Here is a 25,990-nt window from a genome sequence, read left to right as displayed (position 1 = left end):
TAGCTTTTCCCTGAGGGCCCCACCTCCACAGGGAACAGGGCAGGTAAAAGCATCCAGATGGTCAAGGCACTAGGTACCCCTGTGGGAGCTTTCTCACCTTGAAGCTGGGGGGCTTAGCTGAGCAACTTCTGAGTCCCGACTCGCAGGGGGTAACCACCTCATTTGGGTTGTGGACCACCCCAAGTCTCTGACCTCTCCTGGGAGGGGGTCTGGGCAGAGGGGAAGGCTGGTGGGAGGGGATGTGAATGGGCCTTATAGCCCTGCCCTTCCTGGGAAAAGACCTCAGGGTCTAGAGGAAAACTGCTTTCCCCCAGGTGTTTGTAGGTTGGTGCTGTACAACCTGCCAGAGGGCACTGGTGGGGGGGTTGGTGGTGGTGGGGAGTTGGGTTGAATCTTAATCAGTCATGGCCACCCCACATTTCAGACAAGGTCTAGTTTCCAACACAACCATCAAGACTCAAATGGGATTTTATTGTTAGAAAGGGGGCTTGGGGGTGGAAGCCACTGCTAAGTAACAAAACCAGATTCCCTCCCCGACCCCAACCACAGTATGTGAACGCTCCTGCCCCAGATGTGGGCCCAGGAGCTGTCCCATTAACAGTTCCCTCCCCCCCATTTCTGAGGCCAAGTCGGGCCGCAGGTCTCAGAACAGGGTTTTGGCAGCAGGGTTTTCTGTCCAGGCCTGGGAGGCCAGGGAGCCCTCCCATCCCGGCCGTGCCTCCTGGGCTCACCTCCCTTTCCCAGTGGCACCGAAAGCACGGAAGTGCTGGGCAGGCACCCTCACCGTTCCTGGGTCTCAGGAGCCCCAGCCTTCTGAGATGCTGAGCTCCTGCTCCCAGGTCACCCCCATCTGCCCAGCCTCCATCTCCCATTTCCTGCTACACCCCATTCAGTCTTGGGGGCAGGAGGGCCGGTTCCAGGCAGGGCCCCTCAGTTATGTCGGAAGCGTCCATCTTTGCCATGGGTGCTTGTGCCATGGGGCGGGCGGGGCCCCCGGGTAGCCCGTTGGGAAACACCAGCTGGGTTGGAGGGGACAGCGAGGAGTGAGGAGTCCCCAGGGCCTGCAACACGGGAAGGGCCACGAGCAGTGCTTTAGGAATGCCTCTCCATCCCCTCTGATCACCCAGTGGCTTTGAACTCCCTAGGGGCACAACCCCAAGGTGCCAGTCCCACAAATATTCTTCAAGAAACCTGTTTCCAGCAAGGGGCAGCCATAGGGCAGGGAGCTCAACATGCTTCCTCCCTGGGCTGACCAAGCGCTCCCCTCCCATTCCCTCCTTTGCTGGTACTGACCTGTGTTCTGGCTTGGAGGGAGTTTGATCTTGGCCATAGGCAGGGTGACCTTTCCCAGATGCCGGGTACCAGGGGCTGGGTGCCCACACACTTGCACCCTGTGGTCCGAGATGCTCTGCACGGGACGGGGCCCCAGGACGTGTGTCTTGGGGTGGGAGAGCTGTGTTGGTTGGAGAGCAGTGAGGTGAGGTGGGAGCTGCGTGGGGATCTGATACAGGGGTCTGCCCCAGCTGCTATGCCAGCTTGGGGGGATACGGCATGAAGGGTGGTGCACGGCTAGGGGTACCCTGGGGCCGCTGGAGCAATCCAGCCCTCAGAGCCCCACCAGCAAGGCAGGGGCCCAGACCCCCCAATCCTTGCCCCTGGACTCACCCCTTGCCCTGTGACCTCAAAGGACTGGGACCTCCGCTTCCTCCTCTTTGCCTCCAGCAACTCCTCCCGTTTCTTGCCCAGGCTTTTCTTCTGGCCACGCAGCCAGGGCCCAGGGCCATCGCCACGATGCTCGACTGCCCGGGATGGGGCCTCACCCGTGCTGCTGGACAGGTTGTCCTCACTGGCAGCGTGCTGCAGCGTGGGGCTGGGTGGCCGCTTGCAGGCCAGCAGGCCGGGTGGCCGTGCCTCGTCAGCCTCGCTCAGCGAGTGCAGGGACAGGCTGCTGCGCTCCATGCTGGGTGCCAGCAGGTGGCGCCCCTCGGCGCCCAGGGCCCGAGAGCGCCGCCGGGCAGCTTTCACCGAGATGCACTTGGTGCCCGTCAGGATCTCCTTCCTCTCTGCGGCGGGACAAAGGAGCACCCAACCCGGGATCAAGGCCACATATTCCTCCCTCTCCTGCACCTCCAACACCCCTTCTCTGCCAAAGCATCCCCCCTTGCTTGCTGTTTAAGAAACTTTGGGCAAGTTTCTGAGCCTTACTTTCATCTGTAAACTGGGGATGGTAAAACTAACCCCACTGGGTTGTGAGGATTTTTTTCTTTTTGGCCAAGCCTTAGTTCCCCGACCAGGGATCGAACCCATGCCCCCTGCAGTGGAAGCGCAGAGTCTTAACCACTAGACCGCCAGGGAAGTCCCAGGTTATGAGGAGTAACTGAGATAATGGGCATAGCCTATGGCCAGGGGGTAGGGATTCGGTCTATATTTGCTATTACAATTATTTCTGAGTGGGAAGGTGGGGCATGATCCTAAGTGCCATGTGTTCCCCCTTCTGGTTTCTGATTGTGCCCCCAGCTTTGTGTGGACAGAGCAGGTCGTTAATCCTCTCTGGGCACTGGTGCCTCTCTTTCTAGAATGGTCAGCACCCGACGCATGGGTGTATTTAGCAGTGCAGAGGGAAGGAAGGGGCTCTGGGCTGGGTGATCTGAGCAGTTTAGACGATGCCAGGCTCAGGCTGACAGGGTGGGCAGGGGGCACACCTTTGCAGGACAAAGGGATCTCTGACAGGTTCTCACTGCTGTCAGGGGAGGAGTTGATCCGGCCGCTCAGGCTGCCCAGGCCGTCCTGAGTGGGGGCCTGTGAGACGAATTGGTTGGGAAGAGAAGCCACTGGACACAGCAGGGACCCTATGTCCCCAGGGGGCTGTTTTGGAAAGGTTGTATCCCAACCACTGGGTGTCCACCCTAGTACTCCCACCTGCAGCAGAGGAGCCCATCGGGCCAGCGGTTCCCAGTGCTCACCTCCTGCGTCACCAGGCTGCCAATCGGGATGGGGGGTGGGGTGGGCACAGAGGAACTCTTCACCTGCCAGGCCCCGGAACTGGCCTTGAGCACGTGGTTGGCTTCACTGAGGTTGGCGGAGGAGGATGGGCATCTGTTGACCAGGCTGGTCCCACTGCAGTGCCACCCCCACCCTAGGGGGGGAGCTGTTATGTAAAGGGCGAGAGGACCCAAAGGTCCTGGCTCCAGACCTGTGCCACCTCCCCCCTGTCGTTCCCGCTCCATCCTCCCCAGGAAGCCCTAATCTGTGCTGGCATCTCTGGGACACAGCCTGTGGTGGCTCAGGCAGGAAGGGCTGGCAGGAAGTGGTCCCTGGTCTCACCTGTCTGTGCTGATCGGAGGCAGGAAGCTGCTCTGTAGGAGCTGGGCTTCGGAGCTCAGCGTCTTCACGCTCTCTGGGTCAGACTCTGGGGTCAGCAAGGTTCCTGCTCTGCTAATTTTGGGCAAAGAGCTGTCCTGGGGAGGGGGAGAAGGGGCAGTCAGAAGGCTTGGTCCTGGGCCAGGTAGCAGCGCAGGGTGACAAAGGCACACAGGGTGTCTGGGGCTGTAATATGGGCTGGGAGCCCCAGAGGGCAGTGGGCTTGTTCTGGGTCCCCAGGGACAAGCTGTGGTATGCTAGGCATCGCCCGTGGCACTGCCTGGTGGCCTGGTCTCCTGGGAGGGCGTCTGGGGCCATCTGTCATTTCTCAGATAGCCAAACCTGACCCTCAGACCCTGGGCGGGGACGAGTGCCAGAGAAGAATACGCCGAGAAAGGAAGCTTACTCAGGCTTGGCAAGGCTTTGGGTGGGATAAGAAGGAAGGAGTCAACTCCCTGGGGACCAGCCAGCCTGCCGACGACCTGCACACCCTGCCCTGGGCATCGGCCCCTCCCTTAGCACATGTGCGCATGCTCAGGCCCGAGGCGCCCACCTGCAGGGCCCTAGAGGCCACGCGGTCCATGATGGTGGCCCGCTCCAGGCTGCCCTCCTCCTGCTCGCGCAGGTACACTTCGTACAGCTCCTCCAGGTGCTGCGGGACGGCCAAGTTGTAGTCTGCCGGGGGAGGGGCAGGGCTCAGCGCGTGCCCTCGGGCCCTCCGCGGGTCGATGGGGCCCGTGGGTGGCTCGGACGCGCGGGCCGCGGGCCCTACCGTCGATGATCTGCCGCTGGCCCTGGATGATCTCGTCGCAGAGGCTGCGGTGCTGCTCCAGGCGGCGCAGGGCCTCGCGGCGGTGGCGGAGCGCGCCGTCGCGGAGCAGCGCGTGCGACTGCATCTCGGTGTTCTCCACCTCGAGCTCGTGCACGCGGCACAGCAGGCTGAGCACCTCGCGCTGCTCCTCGGAGCCGATGCGCCGCGGCAGCGTCTCCTCTAGGCGCCGGCCGCGCGCGCGCAGCTCTCGGCAGCGCTGCTCCAGCGTCAGCTGGGGACCAAGCGGGGTCAGCGCCAGGCGGGCTCTCGCCCGCCGCTGAGCCTGTCCCCGCCCCTCCAGCCCCCGGACTGTGGGCTCCCGGCCGAAGCCCCATTCCGGGGCCCACCCTCGAAGCTGCATCTCGGGCCTTGCAACCAGGGGCTGCTCCTGAGTGGCCCCTCTGTGCCTACCTTCTTGCCGTCCTGACCACAACCCATCCCTGGAACCAGCTCCGTGGATCTGCTGAGCCCCAGCTCAGCTGATGCCCTCAGGGCTCATGGTACCCTGAAACCCCCTGGCGAGGATATGCTCCAGAACAGAGGGCAGAGATCTGGAAAATCCTAATTATGATATTGGCTACCATTTTTTGAGTCCTTGGCATGTGAAAGGCATTTGTTTAATCTTCCCAACAACTCTACTAGGGCTGACTACTCCCATTTTACAGATGGGAAGGAGAGGCACAAAGAGGTGAAGGAGTTTAGTAAGGTCACAGGGGATTTGTGGCCTGAGCTCCCAGCTCTCGCTCCTCCCACAAGCCTCCCCCAGCCCCTTCCTGCTGGGGCCTCTCAAACCCACCCTCCCAGACCCCCAGACCCCAGGCACCTTGTGCTTTCGCAGCTTCTTCTGCTCTCCCATCAGGGCAGCGATGCTCTCCCGGGCGGAGGCCACCTCGGGGGGCTCCAGGATGTCTGGCTGGTCATCACCTGTGTCCGAGTCCTTCTCACTGTCGTCCTTGGTGTAGGACTCCTTGCGCTGCTCCTCCCTCCACTTGAGTGCCCTGCGCGACTTCTCGTGCTCCCAGCTGCCGCAGCCCCACCCCCGAGGGAGACCCGGGATTCAGGCCACGGTGGGAGGCACAGCATGCATCTCCAGCTCCCAGCCCCTGTCCCAGGGGGTGGGGGGTGCTTACCCTGCAATGGTGAGCAGGTGGCGGGAGGTGTCGATCTGCACCTCCATGGCATGGTTCTCCAGCTCCAGCAGGTGTCTCCGCACGTCCATCTGCTCCTGGAAGGCGCTGATAAGCTGCTCCCGCAGCGGTCCCATCTCAGCCCGCTCACCCTTCTCGCTGTGCAGTTGGACCTTGGCTGGCCGTTGAACGGCAGGTGGGGGGAGGTCAGTGGAGGAGGAAGGGTCAGGCCAGGAAAGTCTGGGCTACCTGGGGCCCTCCCCTCTCTTTCTTCCCAAATGACTTCCTGTGCAAGCACCTCCTCCAGAAAGACCTCCTAGATTACCACACCCCTCCCACATCCCACTTCCGCACTGAGTCTTCAGGCTCTGACCCAAAGGTGATTCCCAGCTTCTCTGTATGAACCGGGCTTCCGCCAGCCTTTAGAGCACCTTTCCGTCAACTAATAAAACGTGCCCTTTAGACACTTTACTGCCATCTGTTGGAAAATCATCATAGCAAATACAGAAAATGTATGAGCACCGTATCCCTTCTGGCGATGCCAGGCACAGTCTCGGAGCCCTGCACTGCGGCCCCGAGAGTGACGCCCCACACAGCTGAATGCCCACGTGCCACTCACTCGTGTGATACCATCTAATCCTCAGGTCGAGTCTCTGAAGCAGAGATCATGATTCCATTTGACAGTTGAAGGACTGAAGGCTCAGAGCGGTCGATGACTAGCCCAAGGCTACTCAGCCAGAAAGAATCTGCGTCTAGCTTTGAACCCAGCCCTGCCTGACCCCTGAGCAATTTGAGACGGCCTGGACGGGCTTCGGGAGACGGGCTCCCACTGACACAGACCCCCACACACACCTTGGATGTGACAGATATCGCCCCGCTCCAGCCGGCCGTGGGCCTGGCCCCGCCCACCCTGCTCGTCGATCTTGCACTTGAGCCTCTGGATCTCGCCCCGCAGGTCGGCAATGATGCTGGTGTACTGCGCAATGTGGTAGGAGACGTTGAGCAGGTTCTGCTTCACCTGTGGGGATGCGAGGGGAGCAGGTACGGTCACCTGGACGCCAGGGCCTGCCTGCGGGTTCCTCTTCTCTCTTGCTTACCCCTGATCTTCCTGACAGTAATGGACTCCTGTCCTCTGATCCTACAACCTCTCAACACTACGTGTCTCCGCCAGAGGCATACTCCTAAAATGCTGCCTTCCCTGCCCAACCTTCAATGGCTCCCTACTGCTTGAGGGAATGCCCTGATTCCCCCACCACTCTCTCTAGATTTTCTTGTGACTCACTGCTCCATCAGGAACATTTCTGCTCCAGCCGAGGAACCATCGTACTTGCCCCACTCCCACCACCGACACCATCTCCTTCCTGCCTTCGGAACCTCTACCCTAACTGCTCCCTCTCTCCCACAATTTCCTCCCCATCCTTGTTTCCCTCTCACAGTCTCCAAAGAGCTACATGGGATCCCACCAGCACCCGCATCCCCGATCGCTGGCATCATTTCCTGCTGTTAATAATATTCTGAACTATCAATTCAGAGTATTATTATTACCTGTCTCCTCCCATCATTAAGTTCCTTGAGGGCTGGGATAAAACATAAAGTGCCTGGAACAATGGCTGGCGAATTGTAGTGTTGGGAGAATGTTCATGAAATTCTGCCTTAGAATTCCCACCCCTCGACCCACACGGGTGGAAACAAACGTCCTAACAGATAGCGAGGATTCTCACACGTTCACCAGAGAGGGTGAGAACGTGGGCTTGGAAAACAGGCAGACACAGCTCTAGTCTCGGCGTCACCACTGCCCTGGGACTGGGAGGTCACTTAACTCCCTGCAGCCTCATTTTCCTCAGCTGTGAAATGGGGACAGAAATAACGCCTGCCTCATTGGAGGATCAGATGAGATGATTTGATAAAGGGCCCGACATACGTGCGTAGTAACGGTCACCTCTATTATGACTATTCTGATTAGGGGCTTTGGAAAGGTAAACATCTGAATGAGTATCTGAAGACGAAAACGGGAAGATGGAAGGGGATGTGGGGCTGGGGGAGCACAGACCTTGAACAAGAAGAAGGGGATTCTCAGGGGCTGTGGGCTTCCCGGCCGGCAACAGGGGAGGGCACAGGGGTGACATTGGACTGGGGAATGGGGCCGGCGCAATGGTGGCTGGTTCCAGAGAATGTGGGGTGGGGTGGCAGGGCCTGGAATCAGTCCAGGGGCTCGAATCTTGGCCCAGGAAGGCGGGTCCTGGGGGACAGACCAGGGGTCCCTCACCCTGGTCTTGATGTTCTTGGCCCGGCCAGCGTAGGTCAGGGTGTTCCGGGATTCCTCAAAGGCACTGCTCGCTGGGCTGATGTGGGCGATCATCACCGTGCGGCTGTTTCCCCCCAGGGAATCCTGGATGGGGAAGAGGGCGGGCTGCGGTCAGCAGGGCCCTGCCTTCCTGCACACTGCTCCCGCCAGGCTGTTCGTGATGCCCTCGTGGTGTGTGTGTGTGCGTGTGTGTGCGTTTCCCTCTCTCTCTCACACTCACACACACGCGCACACGCGCACACGCACACACACACACACACACACACACTCTCACAGGTGCTGGTGCCGCGCATCACAGGACTCTCCCCTCCTCCTCTGCCGTCCCCCCTTCTTCCCTCTTCCAGCTTCTTCGCCAAAGTTCATATTTGAAAATTTCGAGTATCCAGGTCAGGGTCTCCCGGCTTCCCTTCTCCTCCTCTCATACGTGAGAACGAGGAAAGGCAGCGGCCCTGGTTGGCTGGGAACCAGAGGGGGAAGAGCCCCGTGGGGCCCTGGGCCCCTCCCCCATCCCCTCTGGCTTCCCAGGTCCCCCTTCATCCGACTGCCGGTGGCACTGTTGTCTTGGCTGGAGTGAGGCGGTGAGGGGGCCTCTGTATGGAGGTTGAATTTGGCCTGTGGCCACCGCCTCCCTTGCCCTGGGCTTGCAATGCCCTCCTGGACAGAGAGAGAGTGTACAGCGGGGCTGCGGGCTTGGCGGGAGACAAAGCCCTTGGCTGCAGCAGTTACCAGCTGGGCGACTTCAAGCAAGCTCCATCACCTCTCTAATCCTCGGCTTCCTTGGGTTTCGAGGGTGGCAGTAATTAACTGTCCTACCTCCCAGGCTGTAAGTGCAGTGATGCAGGCAGGCCGATGGCCAGCGAGCATTAAGTCACCTGCAGCTCTGCTATCAGCCCAGACAGACCTCTGCTGGGACCCTACGTCCAGCACTTACTAGTGTGAGGCCTTGGGAAGGTTACTTAGCCTCTTAGTGCCTCGGTTTCCTCATCTGCAAATGGAAATAGTAATCCCCTAACTCAGACTCGCTGACAAGATGAGAGGAACTGGGAAGGGGGTGCTGAGGCACCGAACACAGAGCCCAGGCAGGAGCGGGGCCTCCCAACAGCAGCCTCTGGGAGCCATGATGCTGACTGACCACCTGAACCCCCAAATCCAGACGACCCCCCAGTTCCGCTAGACCCACAGCCCCGGGGTGGGGGGTCAGATGCAGCCCTTTTCCCTCCCTGCTGCCCAGTTTTTGGTGAGAGTCACCAGATAACATACAAGACACCCAGTGAAATCTGAATTTTGGATAAATAACAAGTGAGTTTTTGTTTTTTGTTTTTTAGTATAAGTATGTCCCGAAGATGGCATGGGACATACTTATACCCAGACAGATTTTGTTTATTTGAAATTCACATGCAGCCGGGCGTCCTGTATCTTTCTTTGTGACGCTGGCAGCCCCACCCTGGGTGCCCAGGCACTGGGCCCGCGGCAGTTGGTACCTTCAGGAGCCGGGTGAGCTTGCTGTCACGATAGTTGATGTACTTGTTGCTGTTCTTGTCGCTCAGCGCGTTGATGCAGTTGCCCAGGGCCAGCAGCGAGCGATTGATGTGGGCCCCCTCTTTCATGCGCTGCCCACGGTTCTGTGTCTGGGGGGCGAGCAGTGGGCGTGACTCCCTGCCCTGGGCCATCCTGAGTTGTAAACCCCCCCCTCTCCCCCGGGGCCCTGCAAGGGAGAGATGCTGAGGGCCTGGTCCCGCCCTCTGTCCGGGGGTCACGGAGGGCATTCGAGAAGGTCAGAGAACCCGAAGGCCTCTGAACAACAGTGGGGGACAAGAGGCTTCTGAGGAGGGCTGAGACCCTGGCACTTCGTCCCCCCCGGGGCTAGCCCCGCGGCACAGCTAAGGCAGTGCCGAGAATGCGATAGAGGTGGGTCGTGGCTTCCCAGGCAGCTCAGCTGAGAGCCGGCCCGGCCACGGGCATGGCAACAGGCGTGGCCACGGGCACACGGCTCTAGAGGGTGCGCCAGGCTTCAGGGAGGGAAGAGGGAAGTTTGTGTGTGTGTGTGGAGGGGGGGAGTGAGTGTGTGTGAATTGCATGTGTATATGTGACAGCATGTATATGTGTATAAGAAAGTCTGTGAGTGAGGAAATGGGTTGAGGTGTATGTGAGTGGGTGTGAGAGCAGGACAGTGTCAAGTCCCAGGAGGCTCTGCCTACAGCCGCCCTCGGGAGACGTCTTTGGCCAGCCTGGTGAAGCTGGGAGCCACTCACTCCGGTGGCCGCGGGGCACACCCTCTCCCCCCGCGGGGAGCTGGCTGCTCCCCTGTACTCCTCCTCCAGGAAGCCCTCAGGCCTTTACTGGAAGAGAGGGGTGTGTTTCTCCAACCCCACCCCGTTTAAACCAACCCCACACGTTCAAATATGAAGCCCTGTTACATCTCCCTGGCGCTGTCCTGTCCCTTGCATTTGCTTCAGTGCTAACGGTGACATCACCCAGCACCAGCACTCACGTGACTGTGAAACCTCCAAGTTTGCCCGCAGGAGGGGGCCCGGGCCCAGGCGCAGGGCCAGGCGGACAGGGCTTAGTGATGGGGGACAAATGCTGAGAAATGGATGATGGACCTTTTTCTCTCCCTGATGTGTTTGGCAAGGGCCCCTCCCCGGCTCTGCCCACGATGCCCCCAGTCAGGGACGTTGTTTCCCCCCTGCCCCAGCTCCTCATTGGGCGCATTCATTCTCTTGCCTGTTCCCCCCACCTCCTCCGGGGCAGCCACTGTCTCCTTCCCTGGAGAAATCCCCACACTCCCAGGCCCCTTCCCACAAACAGCCCTTGAGCGCTTCCCCAGGGTCCCCCCCCCCCACATCCTTCTTGCTCATCAGAGACATTCCTCAGTCCCTTCCCCTCGGGATCCCCCTCATCCCCGCCCTCCCTGGGACAGTCCCCACCCCCACCCCTTGGGGAGCTGGGCGGCCAGCATCCCTGCCCTGCCCCCCAAGCTTCCTCCCCAGCCCCACGGGGAGCTAGCCTCACCTGGGAGGCCCGCTCCGAGCCAGCCAGGTCAATCATGAACAGGCGGCCCTGCCGCACCTCCTGCAGGACGCTCTTGACCCGGCTGCGCTGGCGCACGGCCACCTGGAGCACGGCGTGGGAGCGGGAGGACGTCTGGTTGGCGGCCGTGGGCTCCTGGGTCCTCTGCCGGTTCCCCTTCATCAGCAGCTGCATGATCTGGGTGGATGGGACGGGGGAGGGAGGCCACTCCTGGGTACCTGTGGGGATGCTCCCACGTCCTGCATCTGAGAGGTTGGGAAGGGGTCCAGGCAGGGGTGGGTCGGCCCCCTGTGTGCTGCGGGGCCTGGGAGGTCAGGGCCTGTCTGTAAATTGGGAGGCTGGTTGCCTGGTCAGCCCCCAGGGTCGGCGTGGCTGGGGGCGTGTCATCCAGGATTCTCTGTGTCTGCCCCAGCCCCAGCCCCAGCCCAGCTGAGTGGGCAGCTGCTCCCTGGCTGCAGGGTCCAGCCCCCTCCTGCCCAGCCCCCCGGGAGGTTAGTGGCCCTCCCTACTGCCCGCTGGCTACGCAAGACTCGCCTCTTTGGCATTGACGGTGGAGACCTCGGTGATCCCGGCCACCTGGATCACCCCTTTGGAGTCCTCCCTCAGCTCCAGGTACCCCAGCGCAGGGTTCAGCAGGTCCCGGATCATCTCATTGTAGATCTGATGGGCCAGGTTGGGAGGGGCAGGGGACAGATGTTAACGGGAGACCAAGGGCAGGAGGTTCAGGCAATGGCCAGGTTCTCCGTCCCTCCCGAGAGCTCCAGGCTCCTCTCAGGGAAACCCTGGTTAAGGAGAGAGACCCCTTCCTTTCTATGGGGTGGCATAGGGGGCTTCAGCATCCAGAGGGAAACATCGGGCTGCCAGAGTCGAGGGTACAGAAGGCATCAGAACCAAGTGGAACTCCCTCTGCAGGCTGGCCAGGCACGGGACAGGGGATGGGACCTGACCCATGGCCGAGCCCTGTTTGTTTCTAGGCAACCCATACTCTACCTTCACCTGCTCCCACCTCGCAGGCCCCCAAAGTGCATCTTGCTGGCTGAGTCAACACCACGCTGGCTGGAGCAGCTGCTGGCAGCAATGTCTCGCTGCCCTTCCTGAGCTGTCACCCAGGAGATTATCAGCTCCCGGAGGGAGCCGGAGAGGCCAGGAGCCAGATGGCGTCTAGCCCACTGGCTCTCCTGCCTCTTCTGGCCTCTGTGTGCGCCTCCCCCACGGCCACCCCCGCTGACCCCTCATTGCCTGGTGGTAGCACTCATACAGGTGGGCATCAGAGGCTGTGGCAAGATAGCGAAGGCTGGCAGGTCCCAGCCTGTCCGTGTAAGTGCAGTTCCCACCTGTACCTATATGCACCGAGTGCCTGCAGGTAGCTTGGCAGGGCAGACAGGGTTGGCTTTCAGGAGTGTGCCCAGGAGGATGGCGTCTGGGAGGATGGCTGAGGTCTGTGCTCAGCGACAAGGCTACTTTGGAGTGTGGCACAATGGGCACGGCTCGGCTTTAAAGCCCTGGGGTCCTGAGTTTGAATCCCTGCTCCCTCACTTACTTTGTGACCTCGATCTAGTTGCCTAACCTCTCTGAGCCTCAGTTTTTATAAAGTGAGGCCAACCATATGCACATGGGAGAGCAGCAGTGACGAGCACCCCAGGAAACTGCCCCGTGACCTGGCCCCAGGGAGGTGGGCCAGCCCGGTCCTATGGACCTCTTGTCCAAGCTCACAGAACAGGGTGGAGGGAGGACCAACCTCCAGGTAGGACATGGACACCTCATATTCCATGTCGTTGCTGGTCTCCTCAATGGCACAGAAGAGGTCATTGAGGGTCCGAACGTAGATGCCGGGCTCATGGTCTGTGCCCAGCATGGTGTAGGTTTTCCCGCAGCCTGGGGCAGAGCAGGGGGGCGGGTGAGCAGGGCAGCGGCCGGGAGCGCAGGGGCTCCTGGCAAACCTGGGTCTGTCCTCAAGGCTGGACCCTCCCAGATGGCCAGAGAGGTGGGGGGAAGGGGAGAAGATGGCATCCTTGGCTGGGGATGGGGCTCTGGGTCCAAAGGGCCCTGGGGGAGGGTGGTTTTAATCAGCCACATCCTCGGATCCTGCTCCGGTTGGGGCCAGACTAGCTCGGCGGTGGAGGGCAAGGGGGCTTACTCTCAGAGGGGACAACCAGGGCATACAGTCCTCTCCGTGGGCTGGGCTCCCCCTCACCTGTGGGCCCATAGGCAAAGACAGTGGCATTGTAGCCTGAGATGACGCCTTCAATGAGGCTCTTGGTGGTGGCCTGATACACCATCTCCTGCAGGAAAGAGGAGACCCGTCAGGGGCCCGGGCACAGGCAGGGCAGAGCACACAGGCCCACGGGCACATCCTGGCTCCCAACAGAAGCAGCTTCTGTCCCTGGAGCCCTCGGCCCCAGAGAAGTGGGGGTGGGAAGTGGGGGATGGATGTCTCTGCTCTCACCCCATGGGGGGATGCCAGCCTGAAAGAGAGCTCAGGACACCTGAGACGCCTCCCCCCACAGCCGGCTCCCAGCCCCCAGCCCCGAGGACACATTACACCTGCCACTGGGAGCATCCCGCAGATGGGCAAGACAGGGGTCCCTGGGAGGGTGTCAGCTTCCCGAAGCTCCCCTCCCAGCACCAGATGGGCTTCAAGCACTCTCCTCCAGCTCCCATAGGGGCCACCTGTGGGGTGTGCTGGGTGGGTCCCCGTGTAGGGTGGCATCTGCGCGTGCTGACCGGGGTGTGTCCACGCAGGAGGCTCTGAATGCACCACGCAGGCGCACGCACACTTGCATGTGTGGGGAGAGAGCAAGTGATGGAAGGAAGGCTGAGGGTCGGTGGCAGGGTCCCCCAAGGACTCCCTCCCGAGGGGGTCAAAGGGCAGAGAGAGGATCTTGCGTGTCCCTGGGCCCAGGCGTCCCTCACCTGGGTGGCAGTGAAGTCAAAGGCCACGTCGAATAGGTAGGACTTCTCCCGGGAGCGATGCGCCCGCAGGATGTCGTCGGGGTCTTCCATTGGGTCCATAAGAACCACCATCTGCAAAGGCACCCGAGGGGAGGCTGGTGGTCACCCGGGAGCCCCAGGCCCATACCAATGTCAACACTGACCACTGACCTCAACCCTCCTCACTCAGCACATGGGAAGGAGTGGGGACGATGCTCTGTGTCCAGGAACGCCGGGGCCAAGGAGGTAAACTGAGTCCTGACAAAGGACAAGGCACTGAGGGGGATGGGCTGTCCTAGAGCCACCCAAGGTCGCAGAGACAGTGATGGAGCTCCTTTCCTGGGTCAGCAGGGGAGCCAGGGCCAGTGACAGCCCAGAGAGGACTTGAGAGCAGACAAGGCATGAGGGGCAGAGGGAGCTGATTGACAGAGGAGGCTGACTTGGGAGCCCGGCCCAGCTCCGTGGACCTGGGAGATCCACATGGGTCCCTGTGGGTGCACCCCTGTCCAGCACCAGGATTCAGGAGGCCCAGTGCCGGGAGGACCACAGCCTTGGAGCTCCCACCAGACTCCTCCCAGTAGCTACACACCTGTGCTCACTGCGTCTAAACTGGCCCAAGACCCCTGGGGTCCCAGCAGGGCCCCCTTCTGGGATTCTCAATGGAGGAGGGAAGAAGGAGGAGGTAAGACAGCTCCCTAGGAGACCCGACCCGGGACCCTCACCCAGAGGTCTTATCCAATCAGATGGGATTCCAGGTAAGCCAGTTAGAGGGGATGCTCCAGACAGGTGGGGCTGGGGCTTTGTGCAGGGAAAGAATGAGGCCACTGACTGAGGCCCCCTCACAGCCTGCCAGAGGCTGGGTGGCCATGGTGAGCTGAGTGCAGGGTGTCGGGGCCTGCGGCTGTACCTGGGGTGCCCACCTGTCCCCAGCTACCACCTCAGGGCTTCAGCCCCAGTGCCCTGTAAGCTTGTCCCAGGATCCAGTTCCTGGCTCGGGCCCTAACGCCAGCAGCAGGAGCCCTGATCAAGTTTCAGACCCAAATGAAGATACGCCCGCCCACAAGTCCCCAGGTGTGGGTCCCAGTGGAACGCGATGGAACTTGACCAGATGTACAGCTCTCACCCTCGGTGCCAGAACTCCTGTGCATACCGGCAGCGCCAGCGGCCTGAGGGCCACCCTCTAGGGACCTTTGATGCAGGAGAGGGTGAGCTGTGTGCACTGATGCCCGTCACCCACTGATCACCTTCAAATGACCTCTGGGCACTGCCAAGTTCATGGCACCATCGGCATTTGGTTCTTTTGACATCCAGGCTCCTGAATCAGGACATTGTCAGCACGCCTGCTACGATCCCCCCTTAAAGAGGGCTTTGTCTGGGCCTCCATCTGTCTGGGCCCCAGCCCGCGCCCCACCCTTCACAGCACCACCCCCATCCTGGTCCACTCTGGCATACAATGGAGCCCTTGTGCCCCTCAGCCAGGTGAATGGAGCTGAGCCGCGGAGGGCTGGGGTGGGGTGGGGCGCTGTGGGCCCACAGGGAGCAGCACAGGGAGTTCAGGCCAGGTGACCACGACTGCGGGGCACCTTCTCTGTACCAGGCATTAAGCGGGGCCCCCGAGGGGACAGAGAAAATGAAATGTGGTTTCCTGCCTCTGACATCACAGTGGAGTGGGGAACAGATCATTGTAATAACAAGCGCCGGGCTCCAGGAGGCAATCAGAGCATAGAGGAGGGGCATGTGATCCGTGATCCAGGTTTTCCCCTGCAGGAGGGCTTCCTGGAAGAGGTGGCGCCAGCACTGAGTCTTTTTCTTTTTTTTTTTTAAGTTTATGTATTTATCTACTTTTGGCTGCATTGGGTCTTTGTTGCTGCATATAGGCTTTCTCTATTTGTGGCGAGTGGGGGCTACTCTTCGTTGCGGTGCTTGGGCTGCTCATTGCGGTGGCTTCTCCTGTTGCAGAGCACGGGCTCTAGGTGCACAGGCTTCAGTAGTTGTGGTACACAGGCTTCAGTAGTTGTGGCTCGCAGGCTCCAGAGCACAGGCTCAGTAGTTGTGGCGCACGGGCTTAGTTGCTCCGCAGCATGTGGGATCTTCCCGGACCAGGGCTCGAACCGGTATCCCCTGCACTGGCAGGCAGATTCTTAACCACTGCGCCACCAGGGAAGTCCCCAGCACTGAGTCTTAAAGGATGAGTAAGAGTTGGCTGAGGAATGTGAGGTGAGGAAAGCAGACGAGGGAAAAGCACTAGCAAGGCTGCGAGGTGAGAGGGAGGCTGTGGGCAGACGGCCTCAGAATCACTGGCGATTCTTGCGAGAAAGGCAGGGATTTTTCCTCCTGTCTTCTCTGCCAGGAATCTCGAGAGCACAGACCCAAGATGGCCACAGAAGGAGACATCGGGGCCCCTCTGTGAGCACATGCTACCCCCGCTCTGGGAGGCTCCTGTACGTCCTAAATGTCACCTAGGCTGGCACCCAGCACCTGCCCAAGGAATGTTTTCTCAATAAAGCTGCACGGAGGGAACTTTGAATGTGCCATATGCAGTGCTAAGTGCTTTGCATGCACTTTCTCATTTTCCCCAACAGCTTAAGAGTAGGCACTTGTATCATCTCAGGATTATCATGAGGAATCAGATTGGTACCCAAAAGCTGCACTGCCAAGTACAGAGCTCGTTGGATTCAGAGCTGTTGGGTTCCAGAACCCAGGCTCCTAACCGCCAGGCCTCCCGCCCCTGCCTCTGGACCAACAGCTGCCTTCCTGGGGCCTGTCCTGGTTGAACTGTTTCCTCCCCAAATTCAAATATTAAAGTCCAATCCCCCAGTCCCTCAGAATGTGACCTTATTTAAAAAGAGGGTTGTTGCAGCTATAATCGGTTAAGTTAGGATGTGGTCCCTTTATAAGGACTGGTGGTGTCCTTATAAAAAGGGGAAACTTGGACACAGACATGCGTGGCAGGAAGATGATGGGAAAAGACGCGGGGAGAAGATGGCCGTCTGCACGCCGAGGACAGAGGCCTGGAACAAATTCTCCTTTGCAGCCTCAGAAGGAGCCAGCCCTTCAGACTTCTGGCCACAGAACTGTGAATGAACATATTTCTGTTGTTTAAGCCCCCCAGTCTGTGGTACTTGGTTCCAGCAGCCTTACAAAGTGATACACTACTGGAGGCGGGCTCGTCCCTCAGCCCTGAGGGGGTGGGCTAGTCTGGGAGCTCTCTTTCACAATTCCCTGCATCTTATTTTTTTAAAAATTAATTAATTAATTAATTTTATTTTTGGCTGCGTTGGGTCTTCGTTGCTGCGCGCGGGCTTTCTCTAGTTGCGGCGAGCGGGGGCTACTCTCGTTGCGGTGGCCTCTCTTGTTGCGGAGCACGGGCTCTAGGCGCATGGGCTTCAGTAGTTGTGGCTTGCGGGCTCAGTAGTTGTGGCGCGCAGGCTTAGTTGCTCCGCGGCATGTGGGATCTTCCTGGACCAGGGCTCGAAGCCGTGTCCCCTGCCTTGGCAGGCGGATTCCTAACCACTGCGCCACCAGGGAAGCCCCTCTGCATCTTAAATGTTCATGCCTGTGGCATGCTGGGCACCTGACTCTGGGAGGTTTCAAGGGGCACGTTGACCACACAGGACACACAGGGCCCTCCCGATGCTGGCGGGAGGCTGGGAGGCAGGGCCGGGAGTGGGGAAGGTGGGTGGCGCACGGCAGGGCTCTGTCCCCACTGGTCCAGGCCTCCTAGCTCAGCAGAGGCCCCCGGGCTTGACCTCTCCCTGCCCCCACTGCCTCTACCTCCAGACCTGTTTTTCATTCAATGCCGACTGTGACCTTTCCACGGTTCTAGCTTTGGGCCTGGAAACCCAAGACCTGCAAGGGAAGTAGGGGGTCTCAGGCTCGGGGGAGGGTGTCATCCGTAGCCTGTGTCCCCATTAGGGACCAGGCTCCTCTCCAGCATCTCCTAGGTGAGAAATACCGCGAACAAAGTGTGTCGGGAGTTCTTCCTGCTGCACACCGCTAAGCTGCCGGGCTTTGATCGGCTTTGCAGTTTTAACCGCTTCTCTCTGGCCTCCAAACGGCTAAACTGAGACCAGGGTTTCACAATCTTGGCACTATTGACACTTTGGGCTGGATCATTGTTATCAGGTATTGTCCGGTGTGTTGTAGGACGTTTAGCAGCAGCCCTGGCCTCTACCCACTAGAGGCCATGGCACAGCCTCCTCCCAGTTGTGACATTGCCGAATGTCCCCCAGGGAGCAAAATCGCTCCCAGTTGAAAACCTCTGACCTAGACTATTCCTCCTCAAGCCTCCAAACTGGCAGCGAAGATCTCCGGGGAAGGGGATATGCAAATTGGGTTCAGGCTCCATACTGCTGTGTGACCTCGGGAAAACTGCACCACCTCTCTGGGCCTCAAGTGCTTCCCAGTTGGAAGTCTGGGAGGACCAACAAGGCCATAGCCTTGAGAGAAGAAATCGTGCCAGCACTCCTCGCCTACTCAGGAAGCCCCAGCAGAGAACGGGCATCTGGGGAGGCCCCAGCCTAGGAGACGTCATTTCCAGTCCTGGGAGCTGAGCCCATAGCTCCTGTATTCTCAGGGTGTAAACAGGACACAGCAAAACAAAAGCCTGATTTCAGGTGGCTAGCACCCGTGTAAGGCTGTTTCTAGATTTTTGTTCGCTTTTTCTTTAAGAAGGAAAATTCATGGCTGGTCATAGTTCTAGTTGTAAAAGTACCATCCTGTGGGTACTCAGGAAAGGAGATTTTGATCTCAGGAAGGGTGTCCCTGGGCCCTGACAGCCTTCAGGCTAGATGGAAAAGACCAGAACGCTGAGCTCATAAAGCCACCAAGGCCCAGCTGGCTGCTCAGGACAGAGTCACACCTGGCTGATGTCCTGGCCAGGTCCCCACCTGCCTACAAGACTCTGAGGTCCCTGAGGCCTCGGGTGAGAGGAGGTGTGACCAAGATCGTCTAGGGCTGCATCTCTCATGGGTCTACAGATGCCTTCATCAGTGTCACCCTGGGAGCTTGTAAAATACAGATTCCCAGGCACTACCCAGATTCACTGAATGAAAATCTCTGGGGAACTGGGCCCACAGATCTGCCTTTTTAACCTGCACTCTTGCCTTGTACCCATTCAGGCACTCAGTGTAAGAATCCTTGCATCCTGGCAGCATTATTCGTAATAGCCAGAAGGTAGGAAACAACCCAAATGCCCATCAACTGATGAATGGGTCAACTAAATGCAGCGTAACCGTAGCATGGAATAGTATCCAGCCACGAAAAGGAATAAAGTTTGAACCCAGGCTACAGGGTGGATGCAGCCTTTTTTTTTTTTTAACTTTTTGGCTGCACCCCGTGGCTTGGGGGATCTTAGTGCCCCAGCCAGGGATCAAAGCCCCACCCCCTGCACTGGAAGCATGGAGTCCTAACCACTGGACCGCCGGGGAAGGTCTTACAATGTGGATGAACCTCGAAAACCTTATGCTCAGTGAAACAAGCCAGACATGAAGGACCACATATTGTATGATTCCATTTCCACATACTGTCCAGAACAGGCGAATCTATAGAGATGGAAAGTGGTTTCCTGGGGCCGGGAGGGGGCTGGGCAGATGGGCGGGGTGGTGGCTAAGGGTGGAGGGAAAGACTTCTCGAATCCTCCCCCGGTCACCCTCCTGTGGGGCCACAGAACCAAGAAGCATCCAGGTGGTGGGTGTGCAGGGAGGGCTCCGCCCCCGGGCAGGTGAGTGGGGCTGAAGGCGCCCGGGCTGCTCCCAGCATCCGTCACCTTAGACTTTATTCATCTTTCACAATAGCCTGCACTTGCGTGGCACAGCTCTCCCTTACAGGGTCGCCTCTAATCCTCTCAACAGCTCTTGGGCTGGGCCGAGCAAGTTCTTTTTTTCTTTCTTTCTTTCTTTCTTAATTAATTAATTATTTTTGGCTGCGTTGGGTCTTCGTTGCGGAACACGGGCTCTAGGCGCGCGGGCTTCAGTAGCTGTGGCACGTGGGCTCAGTAGTTGTGGTGCACAGGCTTAGTTGCTCCGCGGCATGTGGGATCTTCCCGGACCAGGGATTGAACCTGTGTCCCCTGCATTGGCAGGCGGATTCTTAACCACTGCGCCACCAGGGAAGTCCAACAGCGGAGCAGGTTCTTAACATACTGTCTTCTGGCTCCTCCGACAGGACCCCAGGGGCACGGGGGGGGGGGGTGACAGTTGGGCTTTGAGCAGATAAAGGCTAATTGCGGGATTATGCATATGGTCAGGTGACTTAAATCCTGTGGACAAACATGGTCTGGAAGGCTGCGGGGAGGGTCAGCAGGCTGTGGGCTCTGTGGGGTGAAGGGAGCTGCTTGTTCTGGAACTTCTGGGCCCAGCGACCTCTCAGGCCGCCCCCACACCTTGTGGTCATCAGTGGCATCCCTGAGGGGTCTGGCGTCAGGGTCTATTCCCGCCCCAGATGCTAGGAGACCAAGCTCCTACCTGACTCTTCCATGAACACAAAGGTGTGGCCGTGACAGATTGGGGACCTCCAGACAGGGAGCCCTGAAGCCAGAAGGGGGCGGGCAGGAGGTGGGCCAGGGTTTCACTTACCTCTGGGGCTTGAAACCATCCCGTGTGTCAGCCCTGGAGATAAACTAACATCTGTTAAACCCTGACTGTGCGCCAGCTGCTGGGCAAGCACTGGGCAGGCGTTAGCCCATGAAGACTTCTAAGACGGCGCCGTGACAATGATCCCGAATCAAATGGGGCGATGGGGGTGGGTAAGACCACAGGCACCCGGACCACCTCGTTACAAATCCAAACCCTAACTCCAGCTTCCCCAGAATCCGGCACACCGGCCTCTTGTCCCCAGCGGACACTCTGCCAAGTGAGCGTCCACCTGTGCAAAGCCAGGGGGCCAGTGTCTCCCTCATCTGCAGGAGAATGACGCCCAGCTCTAAGCAAGGCGGTCCTAGGGCCCCTCTCGGTGGCCCAAGCCAGTGGGTGGCTGAGGCCTCGGTCCACCTCTGCCCGCTCAGAACTCACCGGCTGGTGGGCTTTGGCAGCGTCGCCTCCCTGCTGACCACCAGGGGCCGGGCTTCAGTAGGGACCTCTGGGCTGCTCTGCTCGGCGGCTCCCCACCCGCTAGCCCGAGACAGCACGAGCAGGGGTGAAGTAGGCCCTGCATCACAGAGGAGGCAGAGCCCAGAGCCCCAGGCCAGCAGAGGCTGGGTTGGGGAGCCCTTCTGCGGGGCTGGGCCGTGAGGGAGGGCCACAACCAAGGGAGCAACGGAGGCAGCCGGGTAAAGGGCAGATCCGCTTCCCAAGCGGACGCCTCTTTAGCGGAGGCCGGGTGCTGTGTAGGATGCTTGGGCCCAGCTGCACCTTTGCTGGGAAAAGACTCGAAGGCCCTGTTGTCCTGGGGATGCTCCCAAACTCACCCTGCCAGCCCACCGGGCAGCTGGCCCATCAGTGAGGCTGGCCAAGCCTGCAGCCCCCAGCCTCCCTCGGGGCCAGTGATGCAAGCCTGGGGGGCCTGGGCCACAGAGACGCCATGGGGGTCACCGGAGGAGGATGGAGGTCAGGGGGCAGGACCTAGCCAGAGGGCGAGGCTATCCATTTTACGTTTTGGACTTCACCTTACTGGTCAGAGGGACGGAGCACTTGAGCGGCGGCTGGTTTTTCGGAGGTTCCCAGCCTGCCATTTGCTGTGGTTTCTCCCAAACTGCAGCCCAGGCAAGTGTATCTTTGGGTTTTTTTTGTTGTTTTCTTTGGCCACACCATGCAGAAACCCACGCGGGATCTTAGTTCCCCGACCAGGGGTCGGACCTGGGCCCCCTGCCGTGGAAGCGCAGAGCCTTAACCACTGGACCAAGGAAGTCCCAGGCAAGTGCATCTTTGAATCCAGCAGGGAGAGAAGATGCTGGGGGCCAGAAGCTTAGCATTCTCCCTGCAGGGCCTGGAGTCTGTGTTGAGAGCCCTGAGCCCACGCTGCTCAGACCACTCTCTCCATGTCTAAGCTGACAAAGGAGCAGCCCCGTTGGGACTGCCCAGCCCTTGGGACCTTCTCGGAGGCGCAGCTCGGCCTCCCTCTCCACTGGCAGGGACAGAAAGGAGCCAGTGTTTGCTGTGCGTGGGCACACAATGGGCTGTGCCCTGGGCCAGAGCGTTTCCATCAGCATCAGTTAATATCTATCAGCCCCCACTCTGGCTGGGAGCCAGGAGCAGCCCAGAGAGAGATCATCATTGTCCCACCTCTGAGGACCTGATATCCTTGGGGACAAGTTGGAAAAACAGGGAGTGGCCTTGCCTGGAAGGAGGTTTCTCCTCTCGAGTTCTCTGGCCGTTCATGGCTGGCCCCTCTCATCAGCCAATCCAGCAGCCCTGGGCACTCTCAGTCACTTATAGACGATAACTCACAGCTGTTAAATGCCTGCTGGGTACCAGGCCCTGGGGAAGCACCGGGCACACATTTGCGGCTGAAGATCCTCCGGAGGAGGCATAATGATTACCGTCCCCACTTACAGAGGGGGCAACTGGGGCTCTGGAAGCAACATGGCCCAGGCCACACAGCGGGTAAATGATGGAACATACGCTACACGGCTGCTGTGTGCATTCGTCCTGCTCCCACCGGGCCTTTAGATGGGCTCTTCCCAGCCCTCCCCTGCCTTCCTTCAGGTCTTTGAGGAAGGCTACCCTTTTCCAAGAGGGCACAGAGGAAGAGAAATCAGGAGGCTGGTGCCACCCAGCTCTGCTGTGGCCACAGCTCACTGGGGCTGAAGGAAGAGGCTGGGAGGGGTGAGCACTTGCCCCCAGGGGCCCCGAGGCAGGCAGGCATCGCAGGCTTTGTCCACCTATGGTCTTCTTACCATGGCCCTTGGGCTTCCTGAGTCCGGCCTGCCAGGCTCAAGGCCAGCAGGTGCCCACTTTACGCCTCTCTGTGCAATGCACTGGGCCACCCCGACTCCTCTGACCCCCTAGCACTCCCGCCACCTTGATGGGCCTGGGCACTCAGGAGAAGCTAGCAGCAGCCACAGAGCAGAGGCAAGGGGCTGCTCTCGGGGTCCCCAGAGGCCATATCACCATGATGCTTCTACCCAGGCACCAAGCCTGCCCCCACCACTGTGCCCATCCCCACCCCAAACCTGAGTCCTCGACTGCCTACCCCAAAAACCATCCTGGCCGTGGTCTACAGAGTGCGCGGTCTGGTTCCTGCCCACGCCGCCAACCTTATCTCACTCCTCTCGCCCCTTCTCTCTCTGGCTTGAACCACGCTGGCCTTTTCTCAGTTACCCAAGTGTATCACAATCCCTCTCACCACAGGGCCTTTGCACGTGCACGTCCCTCTGGTTGAAATTTCTCCCTTCAGCACACTCCTAATGACCTCTTCTTCATCCTTCCTGTTTCAGCTCAAGCACCTTTTCTCAAGGAAGCCCTCCCTGACCTTTGGGTCGAGGTCAAGTTCCCTCTTATTCTCATATCTCCACGCATTTCTTTGCAGCCCTTGTTGGCTACAAACTCATATGTTCATGATTCAATTCTTTCATTTAAGTCTCATCTCCCTGCACTGGCAACGGAGGGAGGACAGGGTCTCTTCTGTTCACCGTGGTTTCCCGGCTCCTGGCACTGTCCCCAGCGTGTTGTGGGTACTTGATAAATATTTCTTGTCTCCTGTGTAAATGGAGGTGGGGCTTGCCCTGCCCACCTCATCATGTTGACAGGAGAACCAAGAGAGCAAATAGACATCCAAAGACTTTGCAAAACATGAAGAGTCTGGAGATGAGCATTAGCTCTAGACCCTATGAACACGTGCTCTACGGGTAGCAGACCCATTAAGGTGGGGAAATCAAGTCATGGGTACACGGAAGGTGTGTGAATTTTTTCAGGGCCGGAGGGAGGGGCTCAAGCTCCCCCTCCCCCCCAGACCAGGGAAGCTTTTAGCTCTCCTTGGATCAATCTAGGGAGGCTTCCTGGAAGAAGGACTGTGGTTTCCTTGATGATGTAGTCAATAGTACAGACAAGAGTTCAGAGGTAGCGGAAGGGCCCTTCCTGCCCCCACCAGGTGAGTAGGTGCCTCTGCCCTGCCCTACAGCTCCCAGCCACAGCCCCATGTACCTGCTCGTCTACTTTATGGGCGATGAGGGTGGCTCCTTCTTCCAGCTCCGCCACGCTGATGGGCCGGACCCGGAGCGCCACCTGGGAGGGAAGGCCAGACCCCTGGGATTAGATGGAGAGGGCTGTGAGGGGCCGCAGAGAGAAGGATGAGAGGACCCCAGGAATCCTCCCCTGGACCAGCCCCATGGGTTCCTCTCTGTTCAGCCATCCAAGCCTGGTTTATCTTAAGGAAAACTCAGTGGTTCAAGGCTACCATCTAGGTCGAGGGTACCAGGTCCACAGAGTGTGGGCTCTGTCTGAGTCTATGAACTTCCCAGGAGCCTGTGCCCCAGGGAGAGAGCTGTCTGCTCCTCCAGGCTGCATCAGTCACACCCCAAATTAAGCACCTGCAGCGCCCCTGGGCTTTGAACTTGGAGCCCTTGGCAGTGGCGCAGGCTGTCTGCGCGTCTGTGAATGATGTGGGCGGGAGGTGGGACGGGGGGCCCAGGGGACATCCCCTCCTCATGCGGACAACCTGTGACCGCATTCCCACCTGGGGACAGTGCCATCGGAAGCTCCCACCTCCCTCTACCCTCCCACCAGAGAGAGATGGTGGGTCTTCATCCTGGGCCTGGGTCTCCCCACAGACGGGGAGCTGCTTCTTCTACTGATCAAGGGGAAATAGCTGCCCTTGAGGGGCACCAAGGGGGGGTGTGTGGGTATAACTAACGGGCCCTCATGCCAGGTAAGAACCCTTCACTCTCAGAGGCACTTCACTGCCTGTCAGGCCGCCCACACCGGCCTCCTCAGCCAAACTCCACAGGTAGCAGGGAAGGCCCCTCCATCCCTGCCCCAGGGGCGCGTGCCACACAAGCCAAGGTGAGCCGTTTTCAAAGAGACAATTCTAAACTGCCAGAGAGGATGTTCCAGAGCCCCGGGCTTGCTTGGGGGCCTGGGGCTGAGGTTCGTCTTCGGAGCAGCGAGCTCACCCTACAGAGGCGGGAGTCTCTGGGGGCTGCATTATCCTCCAGTTACATTACCACCCACCTGCTGGTGATGGCAGCCCTTTCCCAGATCTCAGAAGTTAAGGGATGGGGAGGGGGCTGGGAGAAAGCAGTGGCTTTGGGGTCACTGAGTCTTCCCCCCATCACTCAGTCTGGCCCCAGTGACAATCAGAAACCTGTCTTTGCCTCCACCTGTCTCCCGTGCCCCCCACTCACACCTCTTCCTCTGCCCCAGTCCCCAGGGCTCTGAGGGGCCATCTTGGTTGCTTCCAGCACTTCTCTGAAATGTTTAGAGTCCTTACTTGGGCAACATCTGTGTTGCAACCCAATAACCAGCCACCTTCAACCCTGTACCAGCTCCTCTGGTACCTGGGGGCTCTTGTCTACCTACCTGTGATCCCCAAACCCTTTAAACTCCTGACGCCACCGGGCTGGCATGCCCTGGTTCACCAGGAAACTCCCACCTTCCTTCCCCGGGCAGGTAGGTCAAGCCCTCCCTGCCCCTGGCTTTTCTGGATCAGAGAGCAGTCTTGTTCCAGAGCCCCATCTGCACAGGTGGCGGGGTGGGGGGTCCCTGGTGGGAAGGTGTAAAGGGGGATGGGACTGAAGCCAGGCTAACTTTCCAGGCCTTAGCAGGGTGGCCACGATGCCCTCCTTCCTGACATGCACGACTCGGGGAAAGTTGCTCTGGACACTCCCAGCTGCTGACCCTGTGTCCTCTTAGCGGGGACACACAGTACGGTCCGGAGGCCGCCCGCGAGTGTGGGTTCGGGGGACCAGGGATGGGGTCGAGGAGAGGGAGGTTGACGGGGTCTCACCATGAGCTGCTGGTCCTTGGAGTCCCCGCTGTCCTTCATGCTTGCGGCGGGTGGAAGGGCTCAGGCCGCGACAGCGGTCATGGCCGAGCCGCAGCCCCACCGCCGCCGGCTCCCTCGCAGCCTCGCCTGCGCCGCTGCTGCCTGACAACCCGAAACCAACGACGCGCCCGCGGCCGAGGGCGCTGACAGGGAGGCGGGGCCGGGGGAGGGCCCCGACGGCGCCTCCCGCCTCCCGCGCCCCCGCCCCTCCGCGCTGCTGCCGAGGGGTGGCCGCCTCCGCCGGGGAGGCGCCCTGGCCTGCTCCGCTTTCCCGGCGAGCGTCCGCCCGTGCGACCCTCCGGCCTTCGGCGCGGCCCTGCGTCCGTCCGTTTGGTAGCTCTCGGCGCCGCCTCCCCGCGCCCCGGGGCTCGCGGCCTGGGCTCCTCTTCCACGGCCCTCCAGGGGGCGCCCGTCCGGCCGCGTGGCTCGAGAGACAGACACGCTGCCTCCCGCTCGGGCCGCGAGCATCCTCTGCCGGTCTGTCTGTCTGTCTGTCTGTCTGTCTGA

At 59.8% G+C, this 25,990-nt stretch overlaps 1 protein-coding gene across 3 annotated transcripts; it reads right to left on the bottom strand.

The window, feature by feature from the left end:
- Window positions 1–450: 450 nt before the first annotated feature.
- KIF19 (kinesin family member 19) lies at window positions 451–25,633 on the bottom strand. 3 transcript variants are annotated; one of them, XM_082373543.1, is made up of 20 exons: window positions 25,445–25,633; window positions 23,644–23,724; window positions 13,547–13,657; window positions 12,828–12,915; window positions 12,372–12,508; window positions 11,168–11,293; window positions 10,616–10,810; window positions 9,085–9,231; window positions 7,565–7,687; window positions 6,151–6,316; window positions 5,302–5,476; window positions 4,995–5,193; window positions 4,133–4,403; window positions 3,914–4,035; window positions 3,325–3,458; window positions 2,964–3,069; window positions 2,703–2,799; window positions 1,666–2,063; window positions 1,294–1,453; window positions 451–1,061 (listed from the first exon to the last, which is right to left on the bottom strand). In XM_082373543.1, exons 1-20 carry the CDS (start codon window positions 25,481–25,483, stop codon window positions 931–933), a joined length of 3,006 nt encoding a protein of 1,001 aa, XP_082229669.1. In that variant the 5' UTR covers window positions 25,484–25,633; the 3' UTR covers window positions 451–930. The 3 variants fall into 3 exon arrangements, with proteins under 3 accessions (XP_082229669.1, XP_082229668.1, XP_082229667.1); XM_082373542.1 differs by lacking the exons at window positions 11,168–11,293; window positions 12,372–12,508; window positions 12,828–12,915; ... (1 more) ...; window positions 23,644–23,724; window positions 25,445–25,633 and having other exon boundaries at window positions 1,294–1,438; window positions 2,964–3,096; window positions 10,616–11,006; XM_082373541.1 differs by lacking the exons at window positions 11,168–11,293; window positions 12,372–12,508; window positions 12,828–12,915; ... (1 more) ...; window positions 23,644–23,724; window positions 25,445–25,633 and having other exon boundaries at window positions 2,964–3,096; window positions 10,616–11,004.
- Window positions 25,634–25,990: the final 357 nt, after the last annotated feature.

This window comes from Balaenoptera borealis (genome assembly GCF_965194805.1).
Source record: "Balaenoptera borealis genome assembly, chromosome: 20".
Taxonomy (NCBI): Eukaryota; Metazoa; Chordata; class Mammalia; order Artiodactyla; family Balaenopteridae; genus Balaenoptera; species Balaenoptera borealis.
Note: the sequence above shows the minus strand (reverse complement) of the source record. Positions and strands in the feature narration are given on the sequence as shown.